Raw genomic sequence first — 24,617 nt, forward strand, 5'->3', positions numbered from 1 at the left:
AAGGCAAAATTTCAAAAGCTATAAAATTTTTAACAGGGTTTCATGATGTATAATAATATATATAAAACTTGGAATAATATATTTGCAACATTACAAAATTAATTGGCAAAATTTGTCTTATTCTTTATGCCCCACCCATTATTTTATTTAAAACATGTGGTTTCAAAAAATGTTTTAGTTTTCCTATTTAACTTAAAATAAGTTTTGAAGATGACAAAATAAGAATCAGAGAAAAAGGTTATGACCAAATATTTGGAAAAGTTTGAATAGAAACTATAATTCAATAGCAAAAGAGTTGCAAATACATCTCTACACCGTTAGTTGTGTTATTCAACAATTTTTTCCAAACAAAATTGATCAAATGCAAATCTGGTAGTGGAAGAAAGGAGAGTTTTAAAACATATATATATATATATATATATATATATATATATATATTTAAGATATAAAACTGTTTAGAAAACTGGTTAACAGTTTTAAGATTAACCCAAGCCTCTCACTAAGAGAAGCAACTAAACTATGAAAAGATACAGATTTTTTCATAGTTTAGTTGTAAAAAGTGCCCAACTCTTTTGAAGTTTTTAAAAAAAGTGCAAGAACCCTCTGCAAAAAGGTCTATGACAATATTATTTCTAAAACTTCTGGTGCTGTCTATTATATTACTAAACAGCATGGAAAATAACGGCTGGTCAATGGTTAAGGACCACCTGAAATGACTAAATTTGCTATTTTGACCTACCAAAATGAACTCATGCTAGTTATGGTTGATCAGTTGAAAAAAAATCAAAGTTTTGAAAAACAAGCTTTGACAAATAATCAGGATGTAATTTGGAAAATAAATATACTAAAAATTCATAAAATCATAAATTTTGAAAAAGTGTTTTGAATAGTTTTATGATTCATTATATGTTTTGTAGAATTTGCTTCGTAGATGAACGATATGCTTCTATTATTTGCTTCGTAGACAAACAACATGCTTCTATTATTTGCTTCATAGACAAACAACATGCTTCTATTATTTGCTTCGTAGACAAACAATATTCTTCTATAATTCGCTTCGTAGACAAATGATATGCTTCTATAATTTGCTTCATTGACGAACGATATGCTTCTCTAATTCGCTTTGTAGACGAATATTATAAATGCTGTAAACTATTTATTTCATTTCATTTCTTTAGATTACGTCAGTTTACTGGTGGTGAAAATATCTTATTTTATTTATATTTTTATAAAAAAGTTTTATATTTTAATAATAATATATAATAAATGCTGTATTTAACTAAAAAAAATTTGTTCTTTCAACTGTACATAGTCATTTCGCTTCTTTTTTTTTAAATCTTTTATTTTATTTTTTTGTAATTTTTTGCCGCAAATTCCAAAAAATGAATGAAAATAATAAATTTAAAATTACTAATTGCGCATTTGCATTTTTCTTTAAGAATTGTATATAGAATTATTTAAAAAATAAATTTTGTAAAAATCTTGTTTTATATTGGTCATTTTAAAAGTAGTGTAAAAAGTCTTCTTAGTATTCAATTAGCTGCACATGAGAATAACATAACTAATATTTACAGTTTTTAAAATGACTTTTTTAAATGATTTAATGAGCAAATGAAAAGTTTAATCAATTTCTTCTTTAAAGTTGTTTAAAACTTTAAAGTTTGATATTCTTATTTTACTGCTTTTTGAAATTGTTGTATCAGACTAAGAGCACTAAGAACATTTTCTTTTCTAACTGTATTGTTTTTTGTTTTTTATTCAGCCTTTTTATTTGTTTTTTGCATAGCTTTTACCACTATTTGCAAAGCCATTGCAATAAATAAATTATTTTTAAATTAATTTAAAAATATCAATTAATATCTCTTGTTTGTTCATGTAACATAAGTAATTGTTATAGTAGCATTTCATAGTATTAAGAATTAAATTTAAATTTTTTTAAATATCTTATAAAAATTGTTTTGATATTAAAAAAAACTTCAACATTAGATTAATTGATTTTATTTCAAACTATCAATTTAAAAACAAAATATGAGTTTGTTAGTTTTCAAGCATCAAGATATTTTTGTGTTTATAAAATTAAGTAATGAAGAACCTTTACTTAGATAAAAATTTAAAATAAAAAAATAAAAAATTTTGACCATTCAAAAAAAAAAAAAAAAAAAAAAAAAAATAGACCATCGATTCCTTTCGTTAGCCGGAATAAAAAAAAGTTTATCACTTGTCTATTTGTGAAATAATAGTAGTCAAAATGATGATAAAAATTAGCTTTTTTTTTTTTTTTAATTCAGTTGTTATTTCTTAATTTTTAATAAATTTCACTTGAACATCTTTTAGTAACATTAAAATGAAAAACATAATTAAAATTTAAACATAAAATAACTAAATATTACAAATAAAAACAACACTTGTTATATTTTGTAACAGCTATCATTTTAAAATACCTTTGGCGGAGCATTTTCATTACCTAAAAAACAAACAAAAAAAATCACTAAAATGTAATATTTCATGTGTATTATTAAAAAATTTATTTTTTAATATAATAACTAATACTTTACACAACATTTAATGTTGAATATAATTAAAGTAATAAAAGATAATCAGAATATTAAAGCAGAGAAACTTCAAATAAATTTTATGATAACGTAGATCAGACTTTAATTTATTATTATACATAAAAAATTTATCTTAATTAGACTTCAAAAAAAATTTGAAATCAAAAAAGTGAATCTGAAAGTGAATTGTGAAAAAACAAGAACCGAAATAGTCAGTCATAGTCAGAATTGCAATGAAGTTTAATAAATATAAAATTTTTATTTTATAAATTTATAATTTTGATTGCATAATAAAACATATGCAAAAATAAACATTTATTGTGAAGTTATAATAAAGGAACATTGTATAGCAAAGTATAGCATGAAATTCCAAAAAAAAACAAAAAAACAATTATTTTAAAATTATAAAACATGTGCAAAACATGTACATAGAGTTGCAAAAAAAAAACGTTCTTTTTCTTTTGCGCTTTTTGTTGTTGTTATTTTTGTTGTTTATTTGATATTTTTCTGCTTTTTTTAGTTGTTTTTTTTGGCATAAATTTTAAATAGTTTTCTTTTATTCTAGTATATTTTTAGTGATCATTAAAAGCACAAATACATGTATGAACACCAATTTAAATTATATTTTGAATAAAAAATTAAATTAGCTTCAAGTTAGTTTAAATCTAGGCATACTGTATGGTAATATTTGTCATGTTGCACTTCCTAACAACTGTGATACACTTATTATATATAGAAACTATTCTTATCCTATAAGAAAATTACCATTTTAATTTTGATAATGTAAATATATTAGTATATAATACCATGCCAGATTTCAAATGCTAAAAGAAATAAGCAATCAATAGAGATTATTTATTTCTTTGAGCATTTGTATATTGTGTAGTAATTTAGTCTTACATTGATTGTTTGTTGTATTTGTCAAAAACATATATCGCTAGTAGGCCCTTATAAAAAAAGCATTACACTACTTAATTTCAAGGAAAATTTAAAAATTTTGAATTATCTTTATTTACTGAGTTTACCAGACCACCTTCATCTGATGGTTCATAATTTATTTATTTTTTTATCTACATTTTTTTTAAATGTAGATTTTTATATAGTACTATATCAGGACATAGGCAAAAATTTTTAACATCCTTTGCTTGTTCAAGTCCAATTTTTAGACATAATATTATTGCAAAAGGAACATTAACATTTTTCCATTTTGCTAATTTGAACTAAAGGTTTAAATAATTGGGCAACTAAGGTTTTATTTCTACCTCCTGTATGGAGAGCTTAATCATAATTGATTACCACCAAGAAGAATAAGAAGACATCACTCAATAATATATATACAGATATTATGGTGCCTTAAAACCCCTATTAGATAGAAAATCACAACTCAGTTTTTTTAATGTGCTGTATTTAGAGATGTGACGCGATTTTTTGGTTCTTGTTTTTTTGGTCGTTTTTTTGGTTTTTTTGGGAAATATTCAAAAATTCATTATTTATGCTATTAAATTTAATTTTAATGACAATATCTTATTTCATAGTTTAACTTCTGATTTAAATAGGACAAATAATTCTGAAATTATTTTTATTTTGGTATGCTTGAAGGTTAACACAGTTGAAGCAGTCCTGCATAAAATCTTCTTAGATAATTTTATCTTCGTCAATTTTATCTTTATTGGTTTTTAGTGTTATATATTGACACAATAAACATTGTTTATTTACATTTATTATATTTATTTAGATTTAACAATTGATATATATAGAGCTAGGAAACAGTTGACATAAGACTTAAAGAGTAGTAGGTTGCACAAATCAAGAAAACATGAGGATGAATATGAATACAGTAAATGAATGAGACTTAGCTGAATCACAAGTCAAGTGAGTATGAATTTTTGTTGATGGAACTAGAGATGATAAGTCCTTTGAGCAGCAACCATGATAGAGTTTGTAGAAAAGAGAAAGAGATGCATCTTTACGACTATGGTAAAGAGGCTTAAGCTAAGCAGATAGAGTGGTTACAACTATGTTTAGAATGCATTTTTGGACTTTGTGGAAAATGACAATAATATTAAAGAGAAACTTAGCAATTGATTATATATTTTGTTTACATGAAAGGTCCGTATTAAATGATAATCCAAGAAGATGTAAAAGAGAGAACTCAGTGAGAGGGTTGCTATTTAATAATATTGAAATGTCAACAGTATTGTGGTAGTTGTTTGCAGAAAATAACTGAGTTCTTTTGGAGTTAAAATTTATAAGCCAAAATTTGTGAGCCCCAATCTGTTACAGAAGTGAGATCAGATTCACGATCAGCTGCCTGTTCTAATCAATCAAAAAAAAAAAGACTTTGTGTCAAGACAGGAGTAAAAAGTTGAATCATCAGCAAAAAGAGCTACTTTAAATGTAAGGTTGTCGGGAAGATCATTAATGTAGATAAGAAACAAAACAGGACTAAGAATAGAACCTTGAGGTACCCCAGAAGTTACTAGAAATAAATAAAACTGTTGGCCTTTGAGGATGACTTTAATAAAGCAGTTAGAAAGAAACATTTTGATAATCTCAAAAACTTTCCCAGATACTTAATATGAGATGTCATGGGGAAGACCAGCATGCCAAACTGTGTTAAAACCTATATATATATATATATCTATATATATATATATATATATATATATATATATATATATATATATAGATATATATATATATATATATAGAGAGAGAGAGAGAGAGAGAGAGAGAGAGAGAGAGAGAGAGAGAGAGAGAGAGAGAGAGAGAGAGATAAAAACCAGAACTCAGTTATTTTTATGTGCTGTGGTTATCTTTTGTGAATAATTTAAGTTTAATTGTCCAATATCTAGTTCATGCTTAAGCTCATTTTCTATTCAACAGGTTCCTAATATTGTTTAAAAAATGTTTATACAGTACAATCTCTCTAATTCGAATCTCCTTAATTCGAAAACCTCCATAATTCGATTAAATGCAAAGTCACCGTGAAATGCGTTTAAGAGAAATTAACTTTCTATAATTCGAAAATCTCTCTAATTCAAACTTTTATTTTTCCCCATCGAATTCGAATTAGAGAGATTCTACTGTATTAAAAAGGTCAACTTAGTACTCAAATGAAGTGAAATTTTATATAAACCTATTAAAAAATTTTTTTTAAATAAAGATATCAAAAAAATTATACAAACTCATGTTTTTTATTTTTGATGTAAAAATTGTAGTTTTTTTACAATAGGATCTAAAAATAGACACAAATTAACACAAAAGATAACCACACCATATTATAAACACAGAGTTGTGATTTTTTATCTAAAGGGGTTTTAAAGCACCATAATATCTATATATACATACACATATATATATATAAAGAGAAAGGATATCTTTAAATTATTTCTTTTTGTTCTTCTTGTTGGTAATCAATTATGATTAAGCTCTCCATACAGGAGACAGAAAAAAAACCTTAATCGCCCATTTATTTAAACCTCTGAACCAAATTAGCAAAATGGAAAAAGTTAAACATTCCTTTTGCCATAAGATTATGTCTAAAAATTGAACTTGAAAAACAAAGCATGTTAAAAAATTCTGCAAGTGTTCTGATATAGTACTATATGAAAATGACCAGATAAAAAAATAATTTAGTTGAAAAAAAATCCATATAAAAAATAAATTATAAACAAATCACGAATCATCAGATGAAAGTGGTCTGGGAAACTCTGTAAATAATAATAATTTAAAATTTTCAAATTTTTCTTGAAATTAAGTTCAGTATAGGGTTTTTTTTTATAAGGGCCTACTAGCAATATATTTTTTTTGACAAATATAACAAACAAACAATGTAAGACTAAATTACTACACAATATACAAATGCTCAAATAAATAAACAACCTCGATAGATTCTGATATTAAATTTGCATGCTATTATATACTAATATATTTATATTATCAAAATTAAAATGGTAACTTTCTTATTGGATAAGAATAGTTTCTATATATAATGAGAGTTACAATCACAATTGTTAGTACAACATGACAAATTAACATTTCCATACAGTATGAATAGATATATAACTAACTTAAAGATAACTTAATTTTTTATTAAAAATTTATTTTAAATTGGTGTTCATACATCTAATTGTGCTTTTAATGGTCATATACTAAAAATATAGTAGAATAAAGGAAAACTGTTCCAAAATTTATGCCAAATAAAAACTGAAAAATTGTTACAAAAAGCAAAACAACACCAAAAAAACCAAAAAAACGCCAAAAAAATCAAAAAAACGCCAAAAAAACATGTTTTTTTGACCCAAAAAAACAACGAAGGAAAGAAACACACACAAACACACACAAACACACAATGTATGTACAATGTAAATATTGTATATCTACATACAATGTATGTACAATATATACAATGTATATACAATACATACATTGTATATATATGTATATATATACATGTATATGTGTGTGTATATATATATGTGCGTGTATATATGTATATATATATATATATGTGTGTGTATATATATATGTATGTATATATATATATATATATATATATATATATATATATATATATATATATATATATATATATATATATATATATAAAGCTTTTGATTAAGTTTTGCATGCTGGTCTTATCCATAAGCTTGCTTAATATGGTGTATCATGGAAAGTTTTTGAGATTATAAAATCGCTTCTTTCTAACCTTTCTTCATTAAAGTCTTTCTCAAAGGCCAACACTCTTCTTCATTTCCAGTAACTACTGGGGTACCTCAAGATTCTATCCTTGGTCCTGATTTGTCTCTTATCTACATTAATGATCTTCCTGACAACCTTACATCTAAAGTAGCTCTTTTTGCTGATGGCTCAACTTTATACTCCTATCTTGACAAAAAGTTTTCTCTTTTCAATCGCTTAAAACAGGCAACCAATCTTGAATCTGATCTCACAGTGGGGCTCACAGTGGCTTGTAAACTTTAATTCCAACAAAACTCAGTTATTTACTGTAAACAACTATCACAGTACTGTCGACATTCTTATATTAATGAATGGCAACCTAACTGAGTCCTCTTCTTTAGGTCTTCTTGGATTATAGTTCTCTAGTGAACTTTCATGTAAACCATATATACAATTGATTGCTAAATTAGCATCTGTTAAGGTTGCTTTTCTTTATCATGCTCACCATTTTCTTACTCCTGATTTCATTCTCTACCTCTACAAATCTCTTATTTGTCCCTGTATAAAATACTGTTGTCATATTTGGGCTGTTTCTTGTAATGATGTTCTTTCTCTTCTAAATAAGGTCAAAAAATGCATTGTAAACATAGTTGGACCCAGTCTATCTGCTAAACTTAAACCTCTTTCCTATCATCATAAGTTTGCATCTCTTTCTCTTTTCTACATATCATAGTTGCTGCTTAAAGAAGTTATCATATCTAGTTCCATCAAAACTCATTCTCACTTTACTCATCATTTAGCTTAGTCTCATTCGTTTACTGTATCTGTCCCTGCATCTTCTAAAAAACTTTCATTTGCCCAGTTTTTTTCCAGCATTCCAATCCTTTGGAACTCTCTCCCATCTTCATGTTTTCCTGACTCATACAACCTTTAACTCTTTGATTCTTTTGTGTATATCATTTATTAAATACACTAAATATAATAAATGTAAGTAAACAATGTTTATTCTGTCAATATATAACACTAAAACCGATTAAGCTAAAATTGAAGAAGACAGAGGTATCTAATAAGCTTTTATATAGGATTGCTCCAACCATATTAACCTTTAAGCATACCAAAAAAAAGTACTTAAGTAAATTTCATTATTAACTGTCGCATTTAAATCTGAAATTAAAATATTGCCATTAAGATATTGCCATTAAAGTTAAATTTAGTAGCTTAATGAATTTTTAAATATTTCCTTAAAAAACCAATAAAATAAGAACCAAAAAAACACATCACATCTCTACATGTCCATACATATAAACATGCAGCATTAAACACTGCATTTTTAATACAAATTTTAAAATAACAATATCACATTTGTTGAAATCGTAATTTTTTTTTATTGTTGACATCTTTACTTCCGACAAGGCTGCAAGCAACCACTATTAGAGTTGTAAGTTAATGAAAGAGAAAAGATGAAATTTATAGAGCAAGATAACAATCGCCAGACAACTTAAAAGATTGCAAATTGTATGAATCATTAAAACAAGATGGAGGAAGCAAATTCCAAAGAACTGATGTTCAAGGAAAAAAACTAGACAAATAAGAATTTTTGGAGCACTTAGGAACAGTCATAGGAAAAGGACACAGCTGTTTCACTCAATATAAAAACCAGCATGATGCCATGAATTTATAAAAAAAATTTCAGCATAAAAAGTATAAAAATTCACAAACTTTAAAATAATAGTAACTTTTTTCTCTGAATGCTTTCCTCATCATATTAAAAATATATAAAAGATCCATCTTTCCTTGTTAAAAAAAATATTTACATTAAGTAGAATAAAAATAAATATTGCTATAATATTTTTAATGATTTAAATATTTAAATAAATAAATTTTTTTAATGATTTAGAATCACTTTTCTGGTTTTCGCACATTTTGCGAAAAACCTGAGTTGGGCCAACTAAGATTTGATAACATAGATCTGTACTTGGCAGTTGAACTTTGGAAAACTTAGTCATGAATACCCATTCTATCAGATTCCTAAGCCATCCTGGTGATTTTTCTACAAAAAGACTATTTTTTTATTGTTTTTCAATGCAAAATGTAACTGTTTTGATGGATGACATAAGTTATTAAAATTTCAACCTTTCATGCAAATGAAAATAAAAAAATTATTTGATGAACTTCAGATATGTTATCAAATATGGTTTCAAAAATGTCATGTTTTACAACTAATCTTGTTAGATGTACATTTGTGTAGATGTTTTATTGCAATGATGTAACCTTTATGCGTTATGTCCCAAACTATTTATTAACGAATTTAGTCCAAACAACTGCTTCGGCAAGTAAATTTTTGAAGTATAAAGTAAACAAAGTTACGCAGAAATTTTCTCTTTGGATTATCAAACTAATATCAGATAAGTAGTTAAATCCACTTTTATCAAGTGCATATATTTGTTTATTAATGTTATTTGATTTGTTTGTATTATATTTATTACTAAGTCAATTTTATTTTAATAAGTATGTATTCATCTGAGAGGAAAATTTTAAAACAACACATTAGATAGGAAAATGGTTGGGAAGATAGGTGTAACTTTTGTTAAGCAATTAATTAAGGCAGATAAGATCACTAACAATGTCATTTCCATTTAATGACAGTAATTAAAGTAAGAGGCAATTTATTTAGTTTCATGAGCTTCCTTTTACCAATTGATTTTGATATGCCTAGTAATGATGACATTTGATAAAATGTGCAAAAAGTTAACACGCCGAAAAAAGCAATTTAAAAAAATTTTGTTTTGATTTTAAGCTAAAAAGCCAAATAGTCAGGTTATTTTTAGGTGGAGATTTTCATTTCATTGATGATGTTCTGGGACATCAAGATTCAGATGCTAGCTTTCCTAGTTCTACAGACCTAGTTGAGTTGAATTCTCTAAGAAACCATGCTTCTATGCCTCACACACCTGCTAATTATAATATCTTAAGGAGGACAATTCACTCTTTGGAAAGTGCTTACAATGAGAACTTGTGTTAACATAGACAAGGTGGAAACTTAAGAGCCCTAGGTAAGTTTTATAATTCAATTCCCCCTCCTGTAATTTTTCCCACAAGAACTTTAAATAATGTAGTGTCACCTGTTTTGCATATTATGTTAGGAGTTGTGTTGAAACTGTATAAGTTATTGCTGAAGGAGTGTGAGACTTTAGATTGTCAAGCTAATTTGTCTTTGTCGCATGATGAGAATCTGACAACAAATGAACTGGGGGCTGCTAAAAGCATTGAATGTTCTAAAACAGCAGAAGCTTTGCGCTTATGAGGAAGTCAATTTGTAGGTGTTGCAAATCTACAGGCGGTTTGATTAGCTTTTAATACAAATATTTTCGAATTAGAATGCATATCCCTAAGCTCCTTTAATAAAAAAAACAAACTGTAAACAGCAAGAAATGTGTGCTTGTATCAGGTGTTTAATTACAAAATATGATTGTAACATTGATTGGGTGCAGTGTGGTACGTGCGAAAAAGGGTTTCATCAGTTTTGTGAAACTATTGGTGATTCGGATAAAAGTGTATTGTGTGAAATAGAGAAGTACAAGTGTTTAGCATGTCAGTGGGAAGATATAGAATATCTTGACCTTTATATTTTTCAAAAAAAAATTTTTATACACGCACATTGTCAAGTTTTAGACGTTGAGTATATTTGATTACAGATGGAATGTGAAGACCTAGAAAAAATATTTAAACATAGCATGGGGACTCATGAGAGGTCTCTTAATAAGGCCCTTGAAGATATAAAGGTAAGGTGGTGAGCTTACTATGGTAATGTATTTGTAGGTAATCATTGCAAAATAGTATTAAGATACCACTTTAACTTATAACGTAAGATACCACTATACTTTGTAGCGTTATTGATGAAGTGATTAAAAGTAGATTTGTATGTGTGTTTAGTGTTTTTAATAAGTTGCAACCTATTTTTTTTTAAACAAAAATTTCTTTCTGATACCGAAATTACTGAGCTTCATCAATATATAAATTTATTTGCTAATGAGTTTCATGCTTGCTTTTTAAAAGAAAATCATTCCAAAAATGCATGAACTCATTTTTAATGTGCCGCTATTTGTAAAATTGCATAGAACTATTGGATTGCTGAGTGAAGAGGAAGGAGAGGTTTGTATACTAGTGTAAATAAGGAATTAAGACAGTTGCATTCAGTAAGAAATCAGGAGCAGAAGCTGTGTCTTGTTTTGAAACATATAGAATTGCACAGCAAAGTTTCAAGCCTCTAAGATGAGAAGGTGTGTTGTGTGTTCTGAATGTGGTGAAAATTCATTCTACAGACAAGGCATTTGTCTTGTTTGTGGTCATCAAATTTAGTTGAATATTTAACAAAAATTAAAAAAAAAAAACTTTTTACAAGATAAATTATATAAGATTCTTAATTTATAAATAAGAGAATTTTATTCTGTTCTAATGTCTGTGTAATGTTTATTTAAAATATTTATCATTTTTATTGTATTGATTTTATATATTAGGTAGGTGCCCATTCTAATCCTGTCTTCAGAAGTTAATTATACCTATGCAACACCTTCGCTCAGGTCAAAGAATGGAATATAAGTCTAGCATCAAATTCATGTAAAAATATAGTCTACTATTTTAACTTGTGATCAGAGCAACTGGTATGCTTGTTGGATATGATCTTGCATGCTTGTGCAGTTAGTTTAAATTTATTGTCCTTCATTATATGTAACATTTTTTTTATATATTAGATGTCCATTCAATTTTTGTTATCATAAGTTAGTTCTACCTTTGCAGTACCTCTGCTCTACATACCTCCTCTCTGGTTAAAGAATGGAATATAAGTCTCACATATATCAAGTTGGTGTAAATATTTAGTTGAATGCAGAATTTGTAAACCTTATTGTCACTATTTTGAGTCGAGCAAATGTATTATGTATGTATTTATGTAGATAAATTTACATTTATCTACATAAACTATTTTCTAATTAAAGAACCAAAGAAAAAAGAAAAGAAAGAAAAGTTTTATACAACCAGATAGTATTAATACACTGTAAATACAAATAGGTATATGTAGAGGGAAATATTTAGAAAATATTTAGAGTTCATTATTTGTTTTTATACATTAAAAAGTAAAGTAACTGCAATATTTTATTAAAGGGATTAATTCCTAAATGAATTGAGTCTTTTTTATCAAATAGAAGGCAAAGAGTTGTTCTTGAAGACATTGCTTCTACATGGCTTAGTGTTTTAAGTGGTGTACCGCAAGGCTGTAAATGCAAGCTCTATGCTGATGATTGCAAAGTTTTCCACATAATCCATGATAACAGTAGTAATGATCTACAGGATGACATAAATTCTATTTTTAATTAGTGCAATGACTGGAGTATGCAACTAAATATAGAAAAATGTAAAATAATGCATGTCAATAAAATTAATAAATTAAATAAAAATATCAACAAATATTACATTTCTGATTATAAATAGAGTACTGTGGATTGTGAAAATGATCTTGGTATCATGTTTAAAAGCAATATGAAATATGGTCATCATATATCTGCATGTGTTTCTAAATCAAATAGAATTTTAGACCTTATCTGACACACATTTTTATTTTTAAATGCTGATATACTTAAATTGCTATATGTTTCGCTAGTACGCCCTCATCTAGAATATGTTTCTTCTATTTGGAATCCGTTTTTAAAAAAAGACATTAATTTTATTGAAGGAGTACAACGGAGAGTAACAAGACTAATACCAGGATATTCAGAGCTTCTTAATGAGGAAAGATTAAATAGACTTAACTTAACAACCTTATCTATGAGAAGAGAAAGAAGCGATTTAATTAACTTTTTTAAATGTCTTAATAATTCTTATCAGCTAAATACAGTACCTTCCCTAAGAAACTTTTGTCGACCAATTGGACCAGCTGGAAATGTTCATGACTATATCCACAATCATATGTATACTTCTGAGATCTCTAGACACTCGAGTAGAAGAAATTTTTTTCCAATTGTGTTATTCCAATTTGGAACAATTTGCAGTTTGATGTCAAACTTAAGTCAGTGTTAAACTTTTAAAAAAGTCTTGAACTTTATTATGTGAATTAAAATTTCAAATTGTAGTTTTTAAACTTACTGCTAAAGTGGATTATTACTCAGTGATCATTTGATCACCGCAGCAATTAAATAAATAAATTTATATTAATATTAAAGTAATATTTAAGTAAAATCAATTTGTTTATTATTACTGGTGGATATATTGAAGAAAATCCAAAAATTTTAAACAAATATAAAACAATTCTTTCTATCTATGTCATGAAATTACTTTCTTACAGATAATAAAAAGTTATTAAAAATATGATTAAACAACAGTATCAAAAAGAAATATATTGTTAGAAATGTTAAATAACCAATTCATCAAAATGGCAACCAACTGATTAAAAATGAATGCCTTAGCTTAACATATTTGACATTGATTGACTCACTATTTATTAATGTCTCAAACACCAAAGTTAAAACTTATCCAATCTGCATCAGAAACCATGGTATGTATTAGAAAAAAAACTTCTTTCCTGTGTCAATGTTGCAGTTCTAAAAATTAAAACGCCAAGATTTTAAAAGTTTAAGGTCATTAAATTTCCATTAAAATTATTAATATGAAAATTTAAATAAAGCAACCTTCTGTTTTAGTTGCTTATTAAAATCAATGTTTGACAGTATTGCACCAATTAGTGAAAAAAAAGAAAAGAAAAAAAGAGCATGGGAACCAATCAGTAAAAAGAAAATAAGAAAAAAACACAGGAATTAAAACAAATGAAAGTTACCAAAAACACAGATTTAGACAACCTATCACCAAGATTACTTAAAGGTGCACTGTTCAAGTAATCTTATTGAGATTATATTTTACATTTTATCATATAATAACTCTGTCACTAAAAGTAAGTATCTTTTCAGAAAACAAAATTTAAATGTGGTAGTGGTGTCGTGGTAGAGCGCTCGCTTTATAAGTGAGAGGTTACGAGTTGGATCCCAACCACGCCCCTGATAGTACTGTGCTCAACTTGTTTCTCCACGCAGCAGCCTTGTTCCTCAAGATTCGTGTTTCAGAGTTATAGAGTTGAGAGAGGACTATAACCACAATTAAGTAGCCTCCTCATCTGTAATGACCTTCTCAGCCTTGGAGAGGAGAATTAAAAAAAAAAAAAAAAAAAACTACTACAACTACTGCTAGTGCTTTTGCTTGATAGCATGATGCTTTTAACTGACTTTTTTTGTGTCTTTAGTTATTTCTTTTTGGAAGTATCAAAACTTTTATATTTAATTTAATTAAATTTTCACTTTTTAAAATAATTTTATTATTTATATCTAATTTTAATTTATAACAGATATTTTTTAACTGAATTCTGTACTTGTGATAATAATGTATTTTATTATAATTTAAAATAGTATTTACTTGGAGGCTTGGCATGCATTCTTCGTTCTTCTTTTTTCTTTCGTTCTAGAACAGAGTTTTTTTCTTCTTCTGCAATTGCACTAAAATTATTTACTGTGTTTATTACAAAATAATTTACTAAGTTAAAACTTTTGGAAAATAATTTATAAATTTTAAATTTTTGGAAAACTATTTAAAAAGTTTAAACTTTTGGAAAATAATTCAAACAGTTTAAAAATAAATTTAAAATAGAATTGCTCTTACCTTAGCCTTAGTTTCATTTGCTGAAATGTTGGACGTTTTTCTGGGTCATACAACCAAGTTTCTGTCATTATATGATATAAAGTGGGTGGACAATTAGGTGGAAGCTGCAGCCTCTCTCCATTTTCAATTTTCCCTATAACTTTTTCATTGGCAACTCCCTGAAAAGGTTTAACTCCATACATAAGTATTTCCCAGCAACACACACCAAACATCCACACATCAGACTTGGAAGAAAATCGTCGAAAATTTATGGATTCAGGGGCCATCCATTTTATTGGAAGCTTTCCTTTTGATGCTAAAACAAAAATACTATGATCATATAACTTAATACCAAAAAAGCTAAAATATTAATTTGAAATTTACTATAAATAGGTAAGCAGGAAGACAGAACAGATATTCAGATTTAAAAAAATAACTGTTATTAAACTAATATGTAACAAAACAAAGTCCTCCAAACAAATTTGAATGGTATTGAGGAAACCATAAGTAGTTTACATGATTTAACTATAATCTGTTATTACAACACTATAATGTTTTCAATCAACTTAAGTGTTTATTAATGTGAAATTTTACGAAAATATGTAAGGAATATTTCTTGAGCATATCAAATCTATATAGTTTATTCATTGCACTTAGATACTGATCTTCAAAAGAAAGAATTGAATTAAAAATGAATTGATTAAATTTAACCTGATTTATTATATCTTGAGATATATTAGGACAGTTTCAGTAATTTAGAGTAACTTGCAATGTTAAAATTCAACCATTTAAAGAACCTTACATTGTTGAAATTCAATTATTTAAGTATTTTGCAGTGTTGAAAGTCAATCATTTAAAGTATGATGATAAATAAATTAAATAAATTACATTTTTCGTAACTTTTTTTTTGTATTTAAAAAAAAATAAACAAATAACAAACTAAATTCATAAAAAAAGCAAAATATTTTAACATATAAACTTAATTTCTTCATTAAAATTTTATTAATTTTTCCTTATTAAAATTTCATATTCTTATAAGACTTTTGTACATTGATAATTGTAACAGATGAGAAATTGTAACTATTTTGGTAATGTTTTAATTTTGTTTTAAAAACTAAGCAAATATATATATAATTGTCTGTTGTATTTTATTTGTTGTATTTTATTTGCCACTATTTTATGATTATAATTATTTTATACTTTTTATTTAAACAATTTTAACACGAAAGTTTTCATTTTCCAATGAAAACTTTTGTGTTATTTTTTCTGACTTGAGTCAGAAAAAAAAATTATGATCTCAAACTACATTTATTCTGCCAATAGAAAAAAATTCGGTATTTTTTATCATTCTGTAATTTTGCTTATTCATTAATATTTTTGCGCTTTTTTTATATTGTAAACTAAAGATTGTTATGGTCTTGAAACTATTTCAATTTATCATCATCTTTTTTTTTTAATTCCAATAATCAAAAACACATATATATATACACACACACATATATACATATATATATATATATATAAAAGAAGCCAGCTGAGCAATGTAGAAAAACTGTTGGTTGCTCAACAGACAGAAATCAAGAGCAGAGAGAACAATATAATCATTTATGGTGTGGAAAAATCAAAGGAGACCGTGGTTCAAAATATCGAAGATGTCTAGCTGAACCTTGCAAACATGCTTAAAGAAATAAGCAAAGAAAGCACCGTGATTAAAAATGTAAGACAATTTAAGTCAAAGAGCCTGGATAAATCTGGACCTATTCTCATTGAGGTCACTGATTTAAAAGAAAGAAATGAACTTCTGCTGGCATCGAAAACTCTTAAAGAGAAAATAGTTTAAAAAAATATTTACTTGAGTCCTAATTTAACAGAAGCGGAGAGACTGTAAAGCTTTGATTTCATAAAGAAAAGAAACAAACTCACCCTTTCAATATGCCATCTGTGGAAATCAAATAGTTAGGTTCAATAAGCAAAAAAATTAGATCAACAAAAAATTATCTTCATACTACATCAATTGATAAAAATAATGAACGAGTTTAAAGTATCATGTGGTAAAAATAATCTTATGTTACTTGGAGTAACGAAAACTTGGTTTAAAGACACATCTCTTGTAAAATATGGTTGGATTGTGCGTATACAGGAGAGACAGAAATGAATGAAGGAAAGGAGGAGTTACTCCTTATGTAAATTCAAGTATAATCTTGTATGAAGTGAATGACAAAATATTGAATTCTAGTGAGCTTGCGCAGGAATGAGTAGTTTTAATTTGCGGTGAAGATTTGGCTGGGTGTATATACAGACCTAGTGACAGCTAATGTATCAATGCGCTTATCAGCACATTATATTAAATCTAATATTTTAGTGATTTTAGTTTTCCAAATATAACTAGGCCAAATGGTTATGTACAATCATTATATGGAAAAAAATTTTATAAGATACTCAGCAATGAATATCTTATTCAGGATGTATCGATCCCAACTTTTCAGAATAACACAAATACATATAATATTCTTGATTTAATTTTTACTAATGATGAAAATCATTAATAAAAATTAAATCAAGAATGATTTGAATCTGATTCTAGCTGATAAATTCATCATTAGTAAGTTTAACTAATAATGAATTTATCAGCTAGAATCAGAACCTGTTCTTGGAGTATGCACACAAGGTCATCCTTTAAAATTCAAATTCAAATGTTAAACAAATTTATTTTTAAAAATAAGGTAAAACTTAAATTTGCATATTGCCTATGAGATTACTAGTTTTTGAGCACTATAGACTGGTTAAGGTATTTCAAAAACAAATCGGTTCAACAAATGTATGATATCCTAATATTCTATCTTAATGAAACATGCAAAAGATTTGTACCCAAGATAAATGTAAACCGTGTTAAAAAAAATCCTTGGATTGATTGCAGCCTTAAGAGTTTAATAAAATTAAAAAAAAAAATTTGATATTTGAATTGTTATGCTGGTTGGAAAACTTTGAACAAGCAGTATAAGAAAATGTATAAAACCGTGAAACACAGCATTTATATAGCTAGAAATAAATATGAAAAATAACATCATAAAGTCTATAAAAAAATCCGAAAGTGTTATTTCATCACATAAACGATCAGCAAACTGTAAAGAGTTTTATTAAAGCCTTAATGAAAAACAATGGCTCTGTAACAAATGACATGAAAGAAATAGTAGGTATTTTAAATGACAAACTTTATGAGTATTTTGTTCGTGAAGAACCAGGAGAACTTCCAGATTCCAAATTTTAAAAAATAGTGAAAAATATTTAGATATTGAGCATCTTACTATTACATATGATGAAGTCTGCAAAAGATTAAAAAAAATCCAGATGAATCATGTGGAGCAGATAACATACAATCATGTCTTCTTAAAAAATGTGTGGACAAAGTATAAGTAAATATCATTTACTTATACTTTGTGAAGGCCTTTGATACAGTACCTCATCCCACATTGCTAGATAAATTAAAAGGGTATGGGATCACTGGTAAGCTGCTAAAATGACTTGAAGTTTATTTTAAAGATAGAAGACAACAAGTTCTACAAGGTGAACTAGTCTCTGAGTGGAGAGATATTGCAAGTAGCGCCACAAGAGGGTAGTTGGGACAATTTGTAATATTCATTAATGACCTAGCAGAACATTTTAACTGTAACTGGAAACTTTATGCAGATGATACAAAGTTAATTAGTCAGGTCAAAAATAGATATTATGCTGAGTTATTGCAATTAGATTTAAATAAAGCTGCTGAATGGTCAAAGGTGTGGCTTGTTAAATTTAATGCTGATAAATGTATAGTTATGCATTTAGATAAAATAAAAAAAGTATAAATACTCAACAAACAGGAAATCACTCAAAAAAACAAATTTAGAAAGAGATCTTAGAGTATTATTTTCTTCAAACTTGAAATGGAAAGATCATATAATGAACTGTACATTAAAAGCAAATAGAATGATAGGGTTGTTAAAAAATACTTTTTCTAAAATTGACGTTCATATACTTAGGTTATTGTATAGAACACTTGTTCGGCCTCTTATTGAACTTGCAGTGCCCGTTTGGGGCACTGCAAGTTACTCCTTACTTCAAAGTTGAATTGAAGATTTAGAAAGAGTGGAACATCACTCTACTAGAATTGTTCCTTTGTTGAGGAATTTGAAATATGATGCAAGGTTGAAACATCTAAATATAAGATATATATATATGTGAAGAATGAGAGGTGATTTAATCCAAGTTTATAAAATTAAAATGGTTTGAAAGAAGTTAAAGTAATAAATAAATAAAGTCAAAGCATTCCAATCTAATAGAGGAAATAATTGTAAATATAACCATGAAATAAATAAATATCAACCTAGACACTGTTCAGACTTAATAAGCATTATTCAGACATTAGGAAAAGTAACCGTTGAGAAGTGATTTGCTAAGTTTAAACGACCACCAAAGAGAGTGCCTCAAAAAGGCTATTACCAACAAAAACATAAAAAAAGTACATAATAGACATACAAAAAAATATTGGTTGAATATAAAGTGAAGTTGATGGAGATATCTGATCTTAAAGATATCAAAGGAACATGTTAGACATATCACAAACGAATACTTGGGTAGGCAAAAGCTCTGTGCAAAGTAAGTGCTACACGAGCTCACGATTGACCAAAAACAGCACTAAATTGATGATTTTGAGCAATGAAACAACTCGAAAGACTGGAAAGGTGCAACAGTTGGCTTGCAAAGTTATGGCATTAGTATTTTGGAATGCAGATGATATAATAAACCAAACTATGTATAATAACAAAATATGTTTCATAAAGATAATGCACTGCATCACAAACCAACTAAAACAAAAAATGGCAAACTGCATGAATTAGGCTTTGAATTGCTCCTGCATTCACCATATTTTCCAGATCTGAACCCAAGAAACTTTTTTAAATTTTATCAAAAATATATATTATAATATATGTGTAAAGCTGAAGGCTATTTGTTATGTGGAGGTTTAAAACCAATATTGAAAAGTATCCCATCAACAACGTTTAAAAAAATTTACTTTTTGCTTGTTTTATATTTTTCAGCACTTTATTATAAAATTTTATTCAGAAAAACTTGAGACATCAAGGAAAAACAAAATTATGTAAAACTTATATATGTAAAATTTTGACAGTGTATCAAACTAACTTTAAAATAGTCAAATACTGTACTCATTTAATGTCATAAAAAAACAATAAAAAACTTAAAAAAAAAAACTTGTTTCAAGAATGTAACAAGAAAGACAAATAAATCATTGTATGACTGAGAGTCTTTTTGACATAAACAACACATTTTTCAGCTAAGTAATTTTATTAGTAAAGATTCATGCCTGACTTTAAATCCATATATGTTATTAGAACCTTTTAAAACTAATTTCAAATATCTCTTAACACCCTGGGAATGAGAGGGTAGGTCTTGATTATATGGCCATATTTTACTCTTAATGAAGGCGCTAATTTCTCCATCATAAAACTTTTTTTTAGTCAATGGTCCATAATGATACAAGCAAGATCATGTCAAAAGTTATCTAGTTTGCATCACTCTTTTCTATTTTATAACTGCTTTTTTTCTAAAAAAAAAATATTGTTAGTACAAAAAACTTCCAAGAAATAATGAAACTTATACTACAACCTACATTATTAATTAGCTTAATAAACTCTAAAAACTTTGTATAAAGCAACATGATATATAGAAAAACTAATTTAAAAAATTTACTTTTGTCTGAGAGCATTGCTTTATAATCGAGAGTTCTGATTTGCATGAAGTGATTTTTAACCATTGCATATAATAAGTAATTAAGTAAGTTTGCAAGTACCAAACAAAAACCATTTCCTTGAATTTTTTTTTTGTAATGCACAGTTCTTCTCGCATCATGAAACTCAATAAGATTCAATTGATTAATTGTAAAGAACAGAATTCGGGGCAAATCATGCAGTTTCAAAAATTTCTTTATTTTAAACCATGATAAAGCATAAACTTTAACAATGTAATGGGTACGCTTTTTAAAACTTATGTTTCGAGAAACATTTTGAATTAACTTTGATTCAGTAGACCTATTTTATAAATATCCTATTTTTTATCTACTTTATCATTATTTCATAGTAATTGTATAAACTAATTATTGGTATTATTTATTGTATAAAATTGTTAATTTAATTAACATATTGTTAAAAATTAATAGTCTTTAACTTTAGAATACAATATTGTTTATAAAAGTCCTTTTGAGTGTCCTATTACTTGGCACTTTTTCAGACTAGAGTCCTTTTGAGTGTTGCACTTGAATTCTTTACAAAGAAGTGTAAAGATTTCTGCTTTATGTTAAAATATAAAAAGTAAATATATAAAATGTAAATATATAAAAGATAATATCAAACAAATACCTGATGGAGTATTAAAAAAAAATGATTAAAAAAAAATAATAACAACCTTTATAGTACAATTGCTCTTCATCAATCCACCTTGATAGTCCAAAATCTGCTAACTTGACAGTTAATGGATCAACAACAAGAATATTTCTTGCAGCAACATCTCTAAAGTAATTTTAAAACATTTTTTTATAACCTTTTTTTTATTCATTTTAATTCAAATTTTAAAATTGTAAATAAATTTGTAAAAAAAAAAAAAAATCTAATGTTAACTTGTAGCTTTTTTATTTGAAAAATAAGTTTGAAAATCAACAGCTTCAAAGATGCCTTTTAAATAAATAGCTTTAAAGATGGCTTTTTTTGTAATAATTTAAAGAAATGCGTCATTAAAAATAAGTAAATACAAACAAAACTAAAATTTTTCAGCGGATTAATCAATCATTTTAATAAAACAACAATGTAAATAACTGTTTACAATAATTCGTCATAAAAAATGATTGATTGTACTTCTATATATCAGGCTTGGCTAGGAAGGCGTGCAATTTCAAGTCTTTATATGACCATGCAAATAATATTTTGTTTTGACGATATTTTGATTTAACCACGATTTTTTTTAAATGTGCTGAAAAATTAGTTTTTATTATGTTGAAAATAAATAACTTTGACATGTTTATCTTTACTAACAGAGTGATATAAGCAAAATGCTTTTAAATAAAGTGGCTAATAATTTGAATACAAGTATTATTGAAAGTTGTGTAAAGTTTTATTATTTAATTACATAAAGTTTTTTTAAGTAAAATAAAGTATAATAAAAAAGTAAAAAAAAAAAAAAAATTTATTTCATAAACGACGACGACTTTAAACGACAATGGTCCTTTTAATAAACTTTATATAAGAATCATTAAAGTTAATTCAATTCAAAAGTAGAAAGATTTTTTTTAAAAGAAAAAAAAAGACAAACTTTTTTGAAAACCATTTGAATTAAAAAACTTTGATCTCTACTTATATTTTTGAAACGCATTTAAAAAAAGTAACAAATCGCTGCTAATGATTTTTTATAAAAATAATAATGAATAATATATTTATTTTTTATATTTATATAAGTATGTATTTTTTATTATGTCTTAAAATGAGAAAAAAATTATACCAACTTTTTAAATAAACGATTTAATTATTCATTTTTTTGTTTACGTTATGGCAAAAAATTGTTAAGACAGGGTGGCCACTCAAACTTGATTATGAAATTTGATGACTTTTCCATGATTTTGCCATTACACTTCATAAACCTTTATGATAAATCACTAGAGTAAAATATTCAGTACTTGTCATGCACTAAGCCATTGCCACTTGGTCATTATAAAATATGCGAAACCCAAAACTAATTGCTATAAAGTTTTTAAATCATGTCTGAAAAAACTCTGATGTTTGCATTATAACTGACCAAAGTTTGACGGTTATAACTTTAAAAATAAAGTACTTTATCTTTTAAGAGACCAAATAGCGATAATAAGAGTACATGGGGAGTACTGCGTGTTTTACTCTAACTCTAATTACAAACTTTAATTTTTGTGCAGATTAAAAAAAAAATAATGCTTTTTAATCTTTTGAAAGAAAATATATATATTTTATCAACAATATGCTATTTTACCAACAATTATTTTACAAAAATTAATAAAATAATCTTAATTAGATAAACTTATAAACAAATAACAGTTATATCCACATAAAATAGAGTATAATTGAGGAGCTTAGTGCTAAAATTACTTAAGTCACAAAAAAAATATTTTGAGAAAATTTACTTTCATGAAAGACATGACACTTTAAAATAGGGATTTAAAATGGCTGATCAAAGTAGATTTTCTCAAAACATAAAGTACTTTTAAGACTAATCTCTTTAATTGCTAACATAACTTTACTCTAAACATTTTAGGTTTCTGAATAACAAATTACTATCAATTATAACTTTTTTGGTGCAAGAATTATTGATATGAATCTTGTATGAATGGTTAAAGTAAAGAAGTTAAATGTTGAACAAAAATAAATATTTGAAAAAATCAAACTACTTTACTGAAATAAAACTTTCTTCCAAGATATGAAACAACTTAAAAAAATACTTTCAACTTAAAATATTAAACAAAACAAACTATAAAAACAAATCCTAGAAAAACTAATTCTTTTTCAAATCTGTTTCTAATTTACCAATAGCATTAGTCAGCTGTTCAATAAGGGTTTGCTTTTCTTTTACTTTTTGCCTGAAAAGATTGCTTTCAACTAATAATTCCATGGAATTAGATTCTTGAATGGTAAAAAGTTCCATTTCTTCGTGTAAGGATTCACGATTAAATATTTTTCTTTCTCTTTTTTACACCAATAATTTCTTCAGTGATAAGCTTTCTTTTTTCTGCTTTTTTAGTAGTAATATTTTCCTTTTTTTTAATCTAAATATCAACTAGCTGACCAAAACAAGCAAATCCAACTTCTTTGTTATTAAGCATATTATTTGGGGATAGACATGCTGCATTTCGTACTAACATATATTTCAAAGGAGTTCTTTCTTGAAGTTTTTCAACAATTTTAACCAGCATAGTAATGCTATCTTCTTTAAACTTGTGTTTTGCAGTTTCTGTCGCATCAGCGTAAAATAAACTTGACTGCTGTTCCAAGGTGTACTTGATCAGCTGGCAATTGATTTTGCTTTTTTGAGATGTCTTGATAAGTTTGTATGTAGTGCTTGTAGTACTAAATATATCTTCTTTTATGCGCAAAATCTTATGAAGCATCCTTTCCAAGGTATCATTGAGGAAAGGAATCATTGGAGAATCAGTTTGGAATGTCACCAAACATTCTTTCAAACACCGTGCTATATCCCTGAAAAATTCCAACTTTGCCATTAGATTTTTTTCCTTATAATGACTAATTAGTATATCATACGATTTACATTTAGGCATTTGGCTTTTGCTAAAACTTTCCCAGTATAAATGGACCTTAACAACATTTCCCCAAAATATTATTGGCTCTATCAGCAACTGCTTCATCCTCAATCCAGCGTGTTGGACAGAATGTAAAAAAAGTAAAAAATAAGTAAATGATAGATCTGTTAAAATTTTATGTATCAGTTGATGGTGAGCTTAACAATGGGAAGTAGAAAGCTGAGGGCATTATAGTTTAAGACTTTTAACATACAAAATGTTTTTATAATACCATTACCTGTAAATGTAATTATGTAAACATAATTTTAAACAACTCATTTAAATCAGTACATGATCTAAGTGAATAGTGCGACACAACATCTTTTAAAGTCCACAGT

The 24,617-nt window shown here is 26.6% G+C and overlaps 1 protein-coding gene across 2 annotated transcripts in view; it reads right to left on the reverse strand.

The window, feature by feature from the left end:
* The window catches only part of LOC100192269 (focal adhesion kinase 1), a 124,096-nt gene that overhangs the window by 16,312 nt on the left and 83,167 nt on the right, over positions 1-24,617 (reverse strand). For both annotated transcript variants that reach the window (XM_065814387.1, XM_065814388.1), the window contains exons 16-19: positions 21,372-21,475; positions 14,934-15,228; positions 14,691-14,770; positions 2,442-2,464 (exon numbers count right to left, since the gene is read on the reverse strand). In XM_065814387.1, coding sequence (XP_065670459.1) covers positions 2,442-2,464; positions 14,691-14,770; positions 14,934-15,228; positions 21,372-21,475 — 502 coding nt within the window. The remainder of the gene's footprint in view (positions 1-2,441; positions 2,465-14,690; positions 14,771-14,933; positions 15,229-21,371; positions 21,476-24,617) is intronic.

The sequence above is a fragment of the Hydra vulgaris genome, chromosome 12 (assembly GCF_038396675.1).
Source record: "Hydra vulgaris chromosome 12, alternate assembly HydraT2T_AEP".
NCBI lineage: Eukaryota > Metazoa > Cnidaria > Hydrozoa > Anthoathecata > Hydridae > Hydra > Hydra vulgaris.